Source organism: Euprymna scolopes, chromosome 32, assembly GCF_053919585.1.
Source record: "Euprymna scolopes isolate OS-2025 chromosome 32, ASM5391958v1, whole genome shotgun sequence".
Classification (NCBI taxonomy): domain Eukaryota; kingdom Metazoa; phylum Mollusca; class Cephalopoda; order Sepiida; family Sepiolidae; genus Euprymna; species Euprymna scolopes.
Window position 1 is genome coordinate 1,035,001 of NC_136513.1, and position 19,309 is coordinate 1,054,309.

General features: G+C 32.2%; 1 protein-coding gene across 1 annotated transcript in view; it reads right to left on the minus strand.

Moving 5' to 3' along the window:
* The window catches only part of LOC145256184 (cytochrome P450 10-like), a 39,621-nt gene extending 21,003 nt beyond the window's left edge, over positions 1 to 18,618 (minus strand). Inside the window, exons 1-5 of the mRNA XM_080114773.1 lie at positions 18,420 to 18,618; positions 16,557 to 16,738; positions 13,923 to 14,119; positions 12,913 to 13,106; positions 5,771 to 5,991 (exon numbers count right to left, since the gene is read on the minus strand). Of these exons, the coding sequence (XP_079970899.1) occupies positions 5,771 to 5,991; positions 12,913 to 13,106; positions 13,923 to 14,119; positions 16,557 to 16,715 (771 nt within the window). The 5' untranslated portion in view covers positions 16,716 to 16,738; positions 18,420 to 18,618. The remainder of the gene's footprint in view (positions 1 to 5,770; positions 5,992 to 12,912; positions 13,107 to 13,922; positions 14,120 to 16,556; positions 16,739 to 18,419) is intronic.
* Positions 18,619 to 19,309: the final 691 nt, after the last annotated feature.

Sequence of the window (19,309 nt, forward strand, 5' to 3'; positions counted from 1 at the left end):
GAAAAAATATCATCTTGATGTTTGTGCATCTATGTTACTACGCTATATTTTTTTAGTAATTACAAGTTAAATTTAATTTTTTTTATATTTTTGTTTATTTATATAAATTACTGCACAGTAAAAATGATTAAAATAAAACAAATCTTTTTCTTATTTCGAATTATTGAAAAATTATTCTACTCAAGTAGAAATTACATATTCTTTTACTAAAGTAAAGAAAAAAGTGATTTTTAAACTGACTTTTTGGGATGATTCTCAGATATTTAGACAATAAAATTAATTTAATCCATGTAAAACTTACATGATGAATAAAAAATAAAAATAAAAAAATTATTATTTGTTTATTGGGCGGACTTTTAGGAAATTGACCCTTTCCTCTAAATTAGACATTTACACTTTTTTTCTTCTTCACGTTAATCCCATCGATTACAAACTTAACTTTCAGATTAAAAAAATAAATTGAAAGAAAATATTTTTTTTATAATTTTTATCGTCGGGGATCACGATAAACAGCCGTCTATCTAAAACCACTGTCAATAATTTTCCCCACTCTTTATCTGTGCCTAAATCAAAGCTTCTTTTGGAGAAGTGCTCGCCTGTGGAAATCTCTTCCGTTTGCATGTTTCCCACCTGACTACAACTTGGATGTCTCCAAGTCCAATATAAACAAATTCCTGATGAACCGCCCATTTAAGTAAGACACTTTATCAAATCTCTAATACTAACGATTACTACGATACTATCCCATTGATTACTGTACACGCAATAACCCTCATCCCCGAGTGGCTTCCGGGCCTTGATAAGTTGTTACCTCCATGTAAAAAAGGTTCAGTTTTCAAATATAACATTTACTAAATTGAACACGTAGTTTGTGACAATTACGGAGATAAATACTGCGACTCTCTCACGCGACCAGTATTTATTTCCGTCTTAAAAGGATTATGGCAAAGTTTTACTTTCTTTCCAAATCGATGACGATCTTTACAAGTTTTCGCGTATGTTATAGGCACCGCCAAAACTGGGGGGGCAGGTCAGTACTTTTTGACGGACCGTCTTTTTAAAAATCTACCAAAAATCAGGTAATTATCCGATCAATACGAAATTTTCAGCGATTATTAGGAGAAGAATGAACTTTATAACAGTGTACTTATTTTTCATAAACGATATTTATATATATATTTTTTTTTGCTTACAAAACCCCCCCTTGTTTTGAAGTGGGAACAAATATGCTTAAAATAATCATTTGAAACTAAACAAAACATATTGTGTTGTTGTAAGGGACAGAATTATAGATTAAAAAAAAAAAAAAAAAAAAATTGTTTGCATACCTTATTTTGACGTCTGAATATCAGAACTTCGATTGTGTTTAATTATCCCGCTTTTGAGTTTTGAAGTATGAAATTCGGTGAATATGTTAAGTAAAATAATTAATTTAAGTTAAGCAAAACAAAAAAAAAATTTTTTTTATATTTATACGAAAAAAGCCATTTTAAAATTTTTGATAAATAAATTAACAATTTTTTTTTAGCGAGCCGAATAATGCATGACCATTATTAAACAGAGCATGCTTTGAATAATCGATACAAAAAAAAAATTCGATAAATATTGTGCCCTTTGTGTTAAAAATAGCATCATTTTTTTCGATCTCGTTTGAAAACGTTTGCCGCCTTTCGACTACGGTGGACCAAAAGCGCTGAAATAATTTTTTTTTATTCTGCTTTAAATTGCCCCCTCCCCCCATTTTGGGGAGCCTGGCCCCCACACACATACACATTAAAAACCAAACTCATACAAATGGTCATCCATCTGGTACTGGCCAGCCTCAGCTTAATAATACATTGAAATTTTCGTCACTGAAAAATAAGTTTTTTTGGCCTGTTTAGTCTTCCATAGTTTTCGTCTCATCGAAAGAAAACGTAAACAGAGTCGATCTGAACTCTTCGGCGACGCGAAATATCTGGTTACATATATGAATAAGTGGAATTATTTGAAATTCAGGTACTTATATTATAATATTTTTGCATATTCTCTTAGAAAATCATCCTAAATCTTAGTTAGACAATAAATGAATAAATAAATTATTTCAAAAACCCTTTTTTTTAAATATTTAAGTACGTTTTTTGTGCAAGACAAAAAATAACAATTGTTAACTTTTTGGGAAAATTTAACATTTAAAATTGAATTAAAAATAGTAGAAAAAGTTTTACATTATTCTGTTTTCTATATGATAAAATTAAGGGTTTTATCTTTCTGGAAAAAAAAAGTTACGCAGAAATAATGGATTTTAATAAATGTAATTTAGTTTTAAAAAACAACAACAACTTGATTTTGCGGCCATTTTTGGCGGTGCCTATGTAAATAGATCTTAAAGTAATGTCCTATTTTTTTGTCAGAAAAAGTGTTAAAAATATTCAATTAAAACTAAATTGAATACAAAACTTTATTATATAAAAAGAAAAACATGTGTTCGGGGTATGATTAAAACATCTGACAATTCAACGGATCTAACTTTACTGTTATTTACTGTAACTTTACTGTAACCCATTTTCCGTACAGTTTTGCAGAACGGTCTATTATGTGACCTTAATAACGAACCCGTAACAAATACTTATTCTTATGTTTCTTTTTAAGATAACTTAAATTATATCAGTTTGATAACTGATATAATTTATTGCACAGTAAATAGAATTACATTAAAAATAAAATATTTGGATGTTTGTGCATCCATGTTACTGCGCTATTTTTAATAGTATGGAGTGAACATTTTCTTATAGTTGAGATTCTTCCAAGCGAGACGACTCGGATGAAGTAGATTAGATGAGAGAGAGATACAGAGAGAGAGAGAGAGATACAAAGAGAGAGAGAGAGAGAGAGAGAGAAAGAACGAATGGAACGGGGTTAAGAAAGTACTCTTCTTAACCCCTACTTTTAGACAGGAAAAAACACAGGTCACTTCAAAGGGGCGCAATATTTTTCTCGGTGATGGTCAGAAAGTACCTGTTCAATATAGTAGAACGTTATATTTAAAAACTGACCCTCGACGATAAAAGTCATAAAAATATATTTGTTCAAATTTTTATTTTTAATCTCAAATTTAAGTTTTTAATCGACGAAATTAACGTGAAAAAAAGAAAAAAAATATAAATTGTCGAATTAAGAGGTGAAGGTCAATTTCCGAAACGTCCACCGTTTACTGTGTCCTTAATAACGGACACGTAATAAATATTCATTCCTACGCCTTTTAAAAAAATGTTTAACTTATTTTAAACTGATATAAATAATTACATGTCATGTTTAAATTAGTGTATTTCATGTGAAAACATTATTACCTACTGAAGTGTCATATCGAAATATTTAGGATAATAGTGTGCTTTTGTCGATTAAGGATCTTTTAAACACTTGTATTTCAGGTAAAAAGATGATTACCTACTTGCATGTCATGTTGAAATAAATAAAATCATAGGATGCTTTGGTTGTTATTTTAAACCTGCACATTTAAGATGAAAACATTATTACCTACTTATATACTATGTTGAAATTATTACAAAGCGATAAGTAGAAAGTTGTTTCTGTAAATACGGACACCCAGACCTATTCCTTACATACGCGTGTAATACAAAATGTGTTTGAATAGAAAACTACTTGGGCCCACCAGAACTTGCATAACATCGGCCTGACTCCGCGTGTGTATCATGCACATCTAGCTGAACTTTTGAAATACATTAAAGACATACATGTACTGGGAATTCTATTTGCAAATGTTTACGTTATTGAATGTTTAACAAGTGAGCTATGGCACTGTCAAATGAGCATAATGTTGCGAGATCAGGATAAAATGAGAACAGTTCATCAAATTGATAAAATTGTCAACTAAGGATCTGTAGCTTCGTGATTTAGTTAAATCCTTTATGGTAAATGTTCCAATCTCAATGTAAGATAAGATGTGTCTTACTGATGTATGGTTTTAAAAATCTTCAATTACCATGGCAATTCGACAGATTCTGCTAGTTGGTATTAATATTGGTATTTACATATTTGATATCAATATTTTTCCATTATTCGTAATTGTGTTGTTTACTTATATATATATATATATATATATATATATATATATATATATATATATATCACTATACTGATTAAGACTGAAGGATCGGTCGAAAATATGTACTTGTAAAAAGATTTTAAAATTTTTTTTTCATAATATTATTTTGTATTCCTGCACGTCACCAATAGAAAACAAATAAAGAAAAGTTATAACCTTTTATACTTTTCGTATTCTTTTATATACATTTTCATATATATATATATATATATATATATATATATATATATATATATATATATATATATATATATATATATATATATATATATATATATAGTACGAGGCTGCCTAGCATGATTCTGTCGTAAAATACGTTGTAATATGATATTGTAATTTTTGCTAATTTTGTAATTATTGTTATAGAGATTATGTTATCGATTATAAAATTATAGTTAATATATAGTCGTATTTAAAAAAGTATCACTAATATGACTCGAATTCAATCAGCTAAAATCGAAACGAAAATAAATAGCTCTCGAGCCTTCCAGGTACTGTTGATTTAAATTCATAATCATTGAAAGTTACAAAACATAACTTTGCTTAACTTGTACAGGTATAGTTGCGCATGCGTCCAAGGACACTTTAAGTCAACTTACATCTACCAAGTTCCATCTGTTTTAAAATTTTGACACATTAGCCATAACTTTTACTTGGTAAATATCAAACCGAATTTGTTTCGCTGGTTGAAATCCCCCCCCTCTCTCTCTCTCTCTCTCTCTCTCTCTCTCTCTCTATATATATATATATATATATATATATATATATATATTGTTCAAATCGGAAATTATTATACTTCAGCAGCATTTTTTCTCGAATTCATGTTTCATTGAAGAGCAGGGACTTGTTTCTTTTCTCTTGCAAGTTCTTTTTTCTTTTTCCTTTCTTTTTTGGCGAGATAATGTTTGAATCTTCTGTTCGGGTGTAAAAAGAAATTTGTCGTACTCGCGCCGTTTTCGACTTACATAAGTCGTCCCCAGACGAGTGATGAATTAAAGATTGCGTTGATGAATTTTCAGTAAATTCACAAATGCAATTTCTTATTCGACACTCCCCCGCGGACGACTTCTGTAAGTCGAAAACGATCGCAACTTCAGCAAATTTCTTTTTACATTCGAACAGAACCCTCAAACATTAGCCCATTAAAAGGAGGAAAAAATGATCTGCCAATGAAACAAACAGAAATTGTCCCTGCTCTTTAATGAAACATGTTTCAAGTCTGTAGACCAAAAAATGACTGAGGAGTTTAGCAAAGGCCGTTCTTCAGACAATCAATGTTACTTATATATATATACTCTTGGTTGTGAGTTCTCTAATAGGTGAAATAACAGTTTCTATTTAGCTCGAAGCAGTAATCTTTGTTATAAGAATTGATTTCCCTTTCGGTATCGTTTATGTAACCAAATATCAAAAAGCATTATAAATGCTTTTACTTTCTCTGCATGGTAAGTTTGGTCAAGTCAAAGGTTCCGATGACTCTACGAGCGATCAAGTTGTGAAACTGTCTCTAAAACTTAAATATATTTGGCACATTGGCTTCTCGTGATACTGGCTGTGTACGCTTGTATATGTATGGATGGACGGTCAGTAAAATATATTTGAACAGACACATTATGAACTGGTATAGATTTATGGGTTGAACACCGAGTAGATATAAACACTTACTTTTCTAATAAATATGCTGGCAATATTGATCACATTGTCTGCGTGGCGTTCGAACGTTCGCCATTGCTTCGTCGGCCAGAGTCGGTAAAGTGGCATGCTGTAAAGAAGCCGCTGCATTTGAGTTGTGAATCCTTGCAGGTTCTCGATGAAGTCTTCGGATAGTTTTGAAGCTTCTGGTTGAAGACATCCAATTCTTTCTTCAAACAAAACCGTTCCAATCGCTAGGATTATAAAGCCATTTTTGAATGATAATTCATGCATACAAATCTATCTTGTTCGATATCTACTGCCTTATATGCTGTTATTAGATAAAACATAAACAATGAATAAGAACTGAATTGGTTTTAAACCCTAAGTTTATTTAAAGAAAAAGATTACCATTTAGTGAAGATTATCGAATATTACATGACATGTTACATTGTGATTAATACATTTGAGATTACGAATATTATATCAAAATATCTGACTAGTTCTCTAAAGCTAAGTTTTGGGAAGGCAAAGCAAGTCTATGTTCATACATACATAAGAAAAATACCCACCCCGGTATAGGTTAAGTGAATTGCACAAACGACAGTTTGTACTAATTGTATGTATTCTAACGAACAATAAAATCAATATAAAATGTTACTAAATAGTTTTTTTAGAATCTTTATTTTTTAAGAATCTGTTATTTTTGTTGCAATATTTTGGACTTGTAATGGCGTATATATTTAATTGCTGCCCACATCAGCAATATGTGGCACAAGGCCATAAAGTGGGAACCCCGCAGGCTCCCCTAAAGAAGGGGTACTCCTGCAATTTTAAAAAATGCCTGAGTACCCCCGTCGGCATTCCCCGGTCGGGGCGCCTCAGGCAGCAAGCAATAAACTTGCCCCATCGGAAAGCCCGGTGGCAAGGCCTGGGAGGGTGGTATTACCCAGGCGGCGTACCTCAGTCCAACAGGTGCTGGGCCGTTTCCCGGCCCCTCACCTGTTGGGGTGAGTGTCAAGTGACGAATCCTTGACGTGTACTACCCTGTCTTCCTGCAGCCGAAACCGCTAGGAGACACGTCCCGTCACACTGGACGCGTAATGGGGTATGATCCAACACAGTCGCACGATTCTATTTATAAACGATGCTGCTAGGAACTGACGAATCGAATTAAGTCACGTTCTGCTACCAACCAATCAAAAACCAGAATTGCTTCATAAATATTAAACATTTCTGGAGCAATTTCACATGTTTTTCCCCCGTTTCGACACGGTAAGAATCTTTTGCTCTGTGGAACTGTCTACTGCAAAAAAGTCACCTCTCTAAACTTGTTTAGAACAACGAGCCATCTGAATCTTTTATGAAACTAAACATGGCTTACACTTCTAGAGGTTATGGGCCCAGGTTGTGTCATTAAATATACAAGACTACCTATAATTTGGCGTATATTTTTTATTAATATCATTTTCGACCGGTGTAGAGCGTTTCTTGCACTCTCCCATTCCAAATTTTAAAAGTATTTTGTCGATGTATCTCGATTGAGTCATCGTAACAAGTCCTTTGCTTTGAGTAAATTCTATCCCCAGAAACTAGGATATTTTTCCAAGATCGGTCATTTTGAATCTTTTACGTAATTTATCCTTAACATCGGTTAACATTATGTCACAATTTGATGCGATTAAAATATCATCGACCCACAAAACCAAAATCAGTAGTTTATCGTCTTTGTGGTGGGAATATAAACAGGGGTCTACAGCGCATTGTATAAATTGTTGTTTAATAATATAATCATGAAATACTGTATTCCAACACTGAGTACTTTGCTTTAGACCATATAATGACTTGTTAAGTCGCCACACGCTATTTTCGTTTCATTATAAATCCCTTTGGAGGGGTAATATAAATTTCACAGTCTATTGGGGCATTCAAATAAGCATTTTTACGTCCATTTGATGGATGTTTAGGTAATATTGTGATGCGATTTGCAGTAAAATTCTGATTGTCGTTAGGTTTGTGGTTGGCGAAAACGTAGAAAAATATTCTATACCGTAAATCTGAGAGTACCCTTTAGCAGCAAATCTATCTTTGTACTGTTATACGCCTGATGCTGTAGTCTTTTTTTTAAAGACCCATCTTGTAGAAATAACATGTTTATCTTTTGGGAGAGGCACTACCGTATAGGTATCATTTTCGGTTAAGACATCTATTTCTTTTTTCGTGGCAATTTTCCATTCATCGCAATGTTCTGAATTAATTACTTCGTTAAAGCTTTTTGGCGAATTTTTCATTGAATAGCAATAGTCGATTTGATAATCTTTTATATTGTCGACCACAAAAAAATCGGGTCGCCTTATATTTCTTTTGGGATATCTTTCAACTTTATCGTCCCCATGGACACTCTTGTCTCCGTCATTTTTATTGTCTTCGTTTGTTTTAATTATTTGAGGCAATATAATTTCAGCTTCTTCATATGACGGGGTTTCGTCTGTAAAATTAAACGTGTCTGTGAATTTTACACGTCGTATTCTTTTTATTTTATTTTTTTTCTGGAAAAAAAAAACTAAATTGTTTTTATCGTATCCAAGAAACATACCTCTTTCAGCTTTAATATTCAATTTACTCTTTTTCTCTATATATGCGAAGCAAGTTGAACCAAATATATGCATTTTTCTTAAATTTGTTTTTTTACCACAGAAAGACTCATGTGGAGTTTTAGATAGCGTTTTGTTAAAGCACCTGTTGCATATATAGGCTGCCGCCATAAGTGCGTACGTCCAGAGGTTTTTAGGGAGTTTGGATTCAATGAGTAGGCATTTTGCCATTTCAAAAAGTGTCCGCCATGTTTTGGTGTGGCGATCTTTGAGCAGTACCGTTTTGGTGTGGCGATCAAAGAGCTGATGTTTCATGCCTGATATGATTGTTAATTAGTAAAAGTTCAAAGTCTTTATTGGTGAATTCCGTACCGTTGTCAGAGCGAATACACTTGATTTCACCGTGGGAAGCCATGTCGGCTAGATATTTTTTTAGTCGCTAGCAGGGTATCAGATTTGTTCTTTAAAACGTAAACCATTATTAAACCTGAATGGTCATCTACGAAATTCAACACATATCTATAATATTCTCTGGCCATCGGTTCTACGGGACCGTTCAAGTCACAATGCACCATTTATAGGATTTTTTGGCCTTTTTGTCTGGTATCTTGCTTTGTCATTTCCCTTGCGTATAGACGTCGCAGTTGAAGTTTTTTGATGTTTGTATTTTCATTCCATCAACTACAGTCGGCAACTTTTTGATATCAGGAATATTGCAGTGTCCAAGAATTTTATGCCATATCTGTAGGTCCTGTCAGGCGGTTTTCGATGGGACTACGCTATTTAAATAATATAGTTTTCCATTTTCTTTAATGTCGAATACAGTTCCATTCGGGTATACCAGTTTTGATTTATTGGGGCTAAAATTTATATTTGCACCTTGTTTTGTGGCAGCTTGTACAGAAAATATATTTTGTTTAAATTTTGTGATTAGAAGAGCGTTTTCTAAAATACAGAAACATAGTTCACCTGTATCAGACAAAGCCAAACTCTTTGTCAAGAACTTTGCAGCTAATTCTACCCTTTGCGACCAAGACCGCCAACCCCCAATATTTCCTCCTGTATCAGAAAACACGCTATGTGATATACGCATATCTGTACGTGATGTTGCCAAGCAAATCAAAAACCTTGATTCGAGTAAAGCAACTGGCCCTGATGGTATTCCAATTATAGTACTCAAAAAACTTCAACCTGAACTTGCGCCCATACTTACAAAACTGTTTAAACGTTGTCTTAAGGAGAATAGTTTCCCATCTCCCTGGAAAATCTCATCAGTATGCCCTGTATTTAAGAATTCAGGTGATCGCTCATCCCCCTCTCAGTACAGGCCAATAAGTCTCCTGTGCGTCATGAGTAAGTTGCTAGAATCTGTGTTAAATACAGAAGTAATCAAACATCTCAACAAAAATAACCTTCTTAGTGACACTCAATATGGTTTCCGTTCTGCTAGATCTACAGCAGATGTCCTTACAGTTATATCGCATAGGATTAGCAAATCTCTCGACGGTGGCAATCATTCTAGGGCAATTGCTCTTGACATATCTAAAACCTTTGATAGGGTATGGCATAAAGGTTTACTTCATAAGATCGCTAGCTATGGTATAGCTGGAAAAGTCTTCTCAATTATTAAATCATTTCTTTCTGATAGGTTCATAAGAGTAGTAGTTGAGGGGCAAAAATCAGAAGCTCACAGTATTAATGCCGGTGTCCCCCAGGGATCCATCCTGGGTCCAACTCTTTTCCTGATCTACATTAATGATCTTCCAAATCATATCCTTACATCATTTGTAGACATTTATGCTGACGACACTACCATTTATGGTACCACATCTAAGACAGTAAACGACCAAGTTCTCTCCAACTCTCTCTCCTCTGATCTTAAGCACGTAGTACAATGGGGAAAGGAGTGGCTGGTTACTTTTAATGCATCTAAAACCAAGCTTCTCTCTTTACATCATCAACATTCTAATTCACATTTGTCATCAATTGAAATGAATGGCTCTCGTCTTCAGGAGGCCTCAAGTTTTGACAAGCTTCTGGGCTTGACCATTACTCCTGATCTTAAATGGAACACGTATATCAAATCTGTTGCCAAGGCCGCTGGAAAAATGGTGGGATCTTTCTATCGATCCAGTAGATATCTCACTGCTGATGCTATTCTCTACCTATATAAGAGCCAGGTACGTCCAAAGATGGAATACTGTTGCCACATCTGGGCAGGAGCTGCTAGTAAGGACTTGTCCTGCCTTGATAGAGTTCAAAATAGACTTCGTAGCCTCGTAGGAGATGTCCTTTTCTCCTCCTTGCAACCTCTATCTCACAGAAGAGATGTTGCGAGTTTGTCTCTGATGTATCGTTATTTTTATGGAAAGTGTTCAACTGAGCTTCAATCTATGGTCCCCCCTCGCCAAACTTTCACAAGAAACACTCGTCTAGCTGTAAACACTATCAATAATTTCCCCCACTCTTTATCTGTGCCTAAACCTAAACGTAGATTCCATGAACAAAGCATCTTTCTTAGAACTGCACGCCTGTGGAATTGTCTTCCGTTTTCCTGCTTTCCGGCTGACTACAATATGGTTGTGTTCAAGTCTAAAGTAAATAAGTTCTTGATGAGCCGTTCCATATAAGTTATTAAATTTACCAAATTTTCATTACTAATGATTACTATATTGACCAATTTCTACTGTACACTCTTTAACCCTTATCCTTGAGTGGCCTTTGGGCCTTGATAATATGGTGATGCCTTTGTAAAAAAAAAAAAAAAAAACCTTTATTGTTGTTTAGCGAGATTTTCGCATTGCCTCTTTTCAAAACAATATCATTGACTCGACTCCCGTCAGCTAGTTCTACAAAATAATTTTGTGGCTTAAAGTTGGGGTTAAAATTGATAAAATCAGATTCCTTTGTAATCACATGTGCCGTGGCCCCACAATCGACAAGAACATTATTATTGTTTGTTGAAGCATTAAACGTACACGAAAATAAAAATGTATGTTCGTTAACAGAGCTCTCCACATTTTTAATGGAGTTGCTATTTTGAGTCCTGTATCTACATTGAGAACTCTTGTGATTAGGTCGTCCACAATTATAGCAAATGATTTTTGTACTTTTCTTAGGAGAAAAATTGTTTTTGGCAAAGTTGCGGTTTTTATTCCTGGCATGAGTATAATTTAATTTTGGTGTTTTTATGTGTGTATTATTAAATTTCATAATATTTGTGGATTCGTTTTGTTCTGTGATCATTTTTTCAGTTTCTTTGTAACTTCTGAGTGCTACCTTGAATTGGCTAAAAGTCATGGGTTTTTCTTTCTGGGTTATCACGATGGTAAATAGCTTGAAATCACTCGGTAATCCCTTAAGGACCATGGAAATTAACAGACTGTCACTTATAACTTCACCAGACATTTTAAAAGAATTTGTAGTCGTTTCGGCTCTTATAATATAATCAGTAATAGTTTCGGCTTCCATTCGTTTTAGAGAGGTCAGCTCAGTGTATGAAGAAATAATTAAGGGTTTTCCTTTCGATAAATAATGTTCTCTCAATATGTTTAATGCTTTGCAGCCGTCGTCCAGGGCTTCTCTCATTACCAGTGATAGACTTCGGTCATCTAAATACTGTATTAATTCCGCAAAGACAGTTATGTTCTTTTCAATGAAGTCGGGGTCGTTTCTGTTTTCAGGTTGTGTTTGAAGTACTTTGTGTAGCTTTTGGATTCGTAGATATCCTAGAAATTTAACTTGCCACAATTCGAATTTTGATTCGGATCCATCGAAATAAAGACGCGCGCTGGGCGCATAACCTCTAGAAATTCTAGAAATTTATAAAATTTCCGGGATCTTTCAAGTATTATTTGATTAATTGCTGATGATTGTAAAATAAAGTTAATAGAAATCTGAAATATTTATACAGTGGAACCCCGAGCTACGGTGGCTCGGAATACGTTTTTTTTTTCAGGTATTGATGTGGCATATGATATTTTTCCAGGTTACGGTATTCGCCCCGCCTTACGGTGTTATTTATAATTATATTTGATTATATACATTTGTTTTATATACTGTATTGCATTTTATTACTTTTTTATATACTGTATACAATTTTGCTTATGCTCCGCCATATGGTGATTTTATCAACCCCTGAACGGATTATGGCCGTATCACGGGGTTCTAATGTTTTTAAAATACGAAGTTGTGCCTATATTGTTCTCCCTAAAAAACTCTGGAAAGCTAGAATTGTAACAGTGCTGACATGATACATATTTCAAAAGTACACAAAAATCACTGATGGTCATATACTCACGGATGGCTTCCACACATGTATTCCTTTTTGCATAAATCTAAATACGAAATAAATATATTCCTCCTTGAACCTAGTAGTTGAGCTACCAAGGAGCTAATTCTTTATTACAATATATATCATATCTGTCTATATATTTTAGGCCTTGCCTTCTCTTTCTACGTCTCTCTCCTTCATCCACTCTCTTTAAATATCAATGTATAAATATCAATTACCCACTATACATTTTTCATATTTCTATCATCATGATCAATATAATGTTATTTGTTTCATGCTGTACTTACATTCCATGGCCCATCTAAAAAGTTCTTTGTCTAATTCTTTTACTTCCTCGTTGCCTGGTTGGCGTTGTTGTTTTAGACGATACACAAAATCTAAAGCCACAGCATTCATCCCTCGAGTGTATTTGTGAATCTCTCCCGGAACCAATAACTTTCGGTTGAAAACGGACCGGTATTTTTGCCAGACTTTACCTTCTCTATAATTTGAAAGAGAATAAAAATATAAATTGTATAAAATCTATTATTTTATAAAACCCAAACCGTCTTGCTTGGGCGTTGATACCTTCCATTCGGTTTACACCATCCTGTTTAAAAACTTCTGCATGCATTTACAGTTTTGTTTTTATTTGTATGTTTTTAACGCAAAAAAAATCGTCTGCAAAAGTAAATAAAACAAGGCCATGAACACTTTTTATTTAATCGAAAATTTTATTGCATTAAAAATATACAAATAAATACAACACTCTGAATCCCTTTTGCTTTTATTTTACACAGGTATTTTATGAATATTATTTGTATTTTTCATTGCAAGTAAGAACTGCTTTGTTTTAGAACAAAAACAAAACAAATATATATATTTTGTAATTGACAGTTTAAATACGTTAAAATTACTCAGATCAGCTTGCCCAGTCGGTTAAAACGTGTTACTAAAAGAACTAATTAACTTGCAACACATAATAACATATAAGATTTATTTATAAATGGAACATAAAAAATCGTACAAAAAATAACTGTTACCAAAGGCAATAAAAGTGACATCTTATAGTTAGCTGGTTGTTAAGGAAAAAGAAAAGAAATTAAAACCATTGAATCAGTTAATCCTATTTTCACTGCAACCGTAAGCAAACACAATAGCAGTTAATTTTCTTACATATTAAGCTGACTAATAAATTTTCATTGAAAAGACATTCATTCCAAGTCTTTGTTTTGTTACAGAAAGACTGATTTATTATCATTAAACGTTTTTTTTTTTAATTTATTTTCGTTTATAAAGAAAATGAATATCTACTTACGAATTGACAATGCCAATACTATGTCCATTTTTCTTCTGGTGGTGTACCATCGGGGGCAAGGGGCAGCGTGTCGGGGTGGGACCATCAGCATGAATGACCTTTCGGTACTCCTCCGGATCACTTATGACTATCATCCGTTCATTCATTATTTTTTCCTGAAATATCGGTCCATATTGTAATGCTCTCTTTCGGTTCATCTGTAAAAGTAAGTCGAACATGATTTTAATTGATTTGTTCCAAAAATATCAGACTACAAAGGAAAAGATTTTACACACGTAAAATGCGTAAAACAAAAAAAAATGATTTCTGACGATTATCAAAATGTCTTTAGTTTTCTGTGAAACAAGCAGTGTTATACACAAACGCACGTATAGAAATTCAAACTATCATTTCGGACTTGATAGACTCTTTTATTCTATTCTTCCCTATGTTTATGAATGAATTAATGTTTAACAGATTGAGGGACTATTGATACCAATATTGTCTATGGTATGATTAAAACCAGTTCATTTTGTATGAAAGATTATTTTGCATTGTCTCATATTATACAAGTGTACACACATACATACACACAGACATATATAAATATATATATATATATATTTATATATGAGAAGACTATTTCCTTGTATTTATGTTTCTTTTTTTCTACACAAGTATTTTTCTTAATTTAAAATTCTACGATAACCGCTTAATTTAGTTTTGAGAGCAGCATGTACACAAAAATCCATTGATGTATATGTAATTACTTACGTTTGCGAATTAGCCAAAATCTTTTCAGGTTTTTATGAAAAAGGATCTACTATCTTGTCCTACAAGATCAAATGTATAGTTTCTCCATCACCGTTTCTTAAATAACAAAGTTAACCTGGAATGTTTTTACTTAATTAATACTCTCGTAAATTTATACTAAGCAAGGAAACATATTTTCCTCTTTATTGCATTACATTCCTGACATGTAGAGATTATTTTGCTCTTCTTATCCCGACATATCGAAACGAACATTTGCCTTTCCTTTCATTGATACTCCTATTACCCCATACAACAAAAAGCTTCATGCAATATGAGTCTTTATGCATAGGGTCGTGTGGGGCTGTTTACTGACTTGACAGGATAATGAAATTAAGGTTATTACCAAGGATCTATATTAAATGGTTATGCTCTAGCAATAATTCAATTTAAGATCTCTAATTTCTAGACGATTACACATTTTCTCTAAAGAGTTGCTATGTTTAAATTCGCCTACATTAGCTAAGTAATATTAGGCCTAGATACGTTATAGTATACGGTATACTAAGTATTATTAGGCATAGATACATTATATATATATATATATATATATATACATATATATACTGTATGCCCATTTTTCATTGAAAGTACAAAATGTTTGTTTCGATTAAACCGACCCAAATATTTTTTGTAATGACCCTTCACCATAACACATCTATTATTTATTCATTCAAATATAGCACATCTATTATTTATTCATTAAACTATAAAACATCTATTATTTATTCATTAAAATATAGCACATCTATTATTTATTCATTAAAATACAACCCATCTATTATTTATTCATTAAAATATAACACATCTATTATTTATTCATTCAAATATAACACATCTATTATTCATTCATTCAAATATAACACATCTATTATTCATTAATTAAAATATAACACATCTATTATGTATTCATTCAAATATAATACATCTATTATTCATTTATTCAAATATAACACATCTATTATGTATTCACCATAACACATCTATTATCTATTCATTAAAATGTAATTTACACTTCATAAGATGGCCATATCAAAGACAACACATAACTACAAACATCTAAAAGGGCATCATTGTTTATTGAATTCATAATAATACGTATGTGCCTTCAAATGCAGCGCATCACATAAAAAAAATAAAAACGTACACATACGTTTAATTTCAGTGTTGAGTTATTTTCTGTTTCAATACGCCATATTACGCGATCACCTTATTATATTATAAATGAGCTATGAATTTGGGGTTTAGGTGTAAATATGTTATGTTAGTTTTTAAAGTAAATCAGAGTTAATAATTGCCACGATTCGGTCGGTTGGTTGGTTGGTTGTTTTTGTTTTACGGCATATCAACTCTTTTCAGGTTATTTAATGCCGAATTCAGTGATTTTGAAGAAAAGTTTTTTAATAGAATATATTTGTTTTTTGTTTTTTGTTTTTCCAAGTCAGTTTCTATTTAACCCATAGTTGGGACCCTAACAGGTACTACCACTCCGGGTCAGAGTGGACCTGGGAGCAATGGCAATTAAAAGGTGGCTCCACACTCCCCAAAACCCGCAAGCTGGGGCCTCACCATCGGATATAGTTTAAGGTCATATCCAGGACCGCTACGATTCGGATTCGGGAGGAAATTATAAATAATAAAGAAGGACACATGGACAAATTGAATATCTTCCTCGCTATCCATTGTCTGGGGATGAATATATATATATATATATATATATATATATATATATATATATATATATATATATATATATATATCATTATAAAAAGCAAAGCTAAATTTATTAGTTTTCCCTGAATAAACGAATGCTAATAAATTTGTATAATTTTGTAAAATTCTTGCCTCAAACATTTTTCCGAATGCGAGTCCATCTTTTTTTATGTAATCCAACAATGTTCCAATGATTGGCCAACCGCGGGGGCCGGAGATTTCCTGAATTGGACGGGCGCTGAGTTTCCGGATTGCTTGGTGTGGGCAGGGAAGTCGTGTCGCACTCGCCATTCTTCCTTTCTTTTTGATAAAATCTGAATCAGGAAGCAAATTTAAAGGAAACAAAATCATTTGAGAAATTTTAATGAATATTTTACACAAGTTTACGCATACACGGAAATGCGTATAAATATATATATATATATATATATATATATATATATATATATATGTATTATGTGTATCTGTGTGTGTGCAGTGTGCATGTTCATACATATAAACGCTAAATTAGATAATACATATATATGACAATGAAATAATTTTATCTAAACACTTAATTGGCGTTACATAACATATTCGATCATCAAAGCGAATCATAATAAATGTGTCTGTAACACCATCTAATTATTACAAAGAAACTGAAACTGTGGTTGTGATCAACAAAAATTACGTAATTCCTTTATGCATCATAAATCATTGTCACAAGAACACATTGTATGCAAGTGTAAAAACTTAAACCCACTTATATATATATATATATATATATATATAAAGAGAGAGAGAAAGAGATAGATAGATATAGATATAGATATAGATATATAAAAAAAAACATTGGAATTAAATGATCAATAATGAATAATATCCAGGATTTTATAATTGGGTTGTTGAGTTTGATGTATCTAGCAACACTGATGAGTCTTTAAACATAATGATACTATAAGAAAGTAATGAAAAATTAAGAGGGATTTTACGTTTACACTTTACTGCAGGTTCGTAGTAGTTGCGATCACTAAAAATGTGTTGCTATCTCCCACGTATACGAATCGAACCTTGTAAGAAAACTACTTTAGCCTTAATTCTATATTTTGCATTTAATACGATGTTAACACGAAAATCATTTTTACTTTGAAGACGAGCATATTCTAAAATATGTGCTTAAATTTATCATTTCACGGACAGAATTTCTATATATTCTTATCGAAATCATATGGCAGAACATGTATTACAGTGTGATTTGTTTTCTATAAGAATCTTTTCAAATGCTAGTGGAACTCCGTGGAAAATTCTACGCAAATTCTACACAAAGTTTAAGAATTTTTATTTAAAAATTATAATTTATCAGGGCGAAAACTTGCCTTTCAGGTTTTTATTTCTTTTTGCGTAAGCATAATTTTTATTATGAGTGAAATATTATTAAAATATACAACACTACTGTGGCTCGTATTGTAATAATAATAATAATAATAATAATAATAATAATAATAATAAATAATAATAATAAAACATATGTCAATGTTTTGAAATGATTTAGTTAACGTTATATTGTTTTATTCCACAGTAGTTCATAAATTAATTTCAAACAATACATTTTAAAATATTAAAAATTCTTAACCTTATATTATAAAAAAAACAAAAAACAATAATTACTATTTAATTTGAAGCTATAATTTTTATAAATATGTCTACGGTTATTACGTAGATACAGTAATAATGTATATGGTTATAACGTAGGTACGATAATAATGTCTACGGTTATAACGTAGGTACGATAATAATGTCTACGGTAATAACGTACATACCGTAATAATGTTCACAGTATTAACGCACATACGCTAATAATGTCTACCGTAATAACGTACTTATAAACATGAAACTTTTACCGTATGATTATATAGATGTCTTGATTTTGTTTGAAATGTGAAACACTGCCGATAATGAGTATAGTTTTAGCAAATATAAAAAAAAATGAATGAGAAAATTAAGAAATAAACTTACCTTCTGACTACTCTCAAATGTTCAGAACCTGTAGCAGACTATCCTGCGCTGGCGTATCAACTCGTAATTTTCCCTGGTATTGTAAGTGTAGAACGGACTCATTTTGGGTTTATTACGTCATTATGTATTGATCAATTTGCTGAGATTTAATTGGATGAGAGAAAAGTAGTTGCTGCATAGGAATAGATGTATTCGCAACGGAATAGAAACGTAGGAACTTGTGTCTTCCTGGGAGTGGTAACAGTCGGAAACAGAGACAAGAGCGCTGAACGACGTAAAACCGTTGGGATTGATCTCAGCTTCGTCATCTACTACTCAAGTCACTTAAGATCAGTGAATAACGTCATGTGAAACATTGTATTTTATTTAAACAGACATTATTTACCGTTTCGAGGGATTGGTGAATTCACGGTTTTGTAGGTTTAATGTCGAACACAGCTATCGTCATGGAATTCAGAATGCTCATTTATATTGGAGTCTTTACATGACTCTCTTTAACTATGCTTAATTTCTATCGCATTTGTTTTTTCTTGAATTTCAAGAACACATCACGACTAATGTATATATATATATATATATATATATATATATATATATATATATATATATATGGAAATATACTTTATTTCCTTATAATATATCTATATCAATCCTTATTTAGGGAACTCAATGTAATTTTAGAGAAATATAATGAATGAATGAAACAGACTATATTACAAAGTTAATGATGTTGCCCATCTTACAATTTATTTATTTTAATTCAGTAGAAATTTGCAATTCTTGACAATATCATTTTCGTAGCACAATATTAATCACTTAATTATTATATCAATCAGTGAATCTATTTTGCCCTTTAATTATCAGAAGAAATTGCAAGAATAACTTCATCA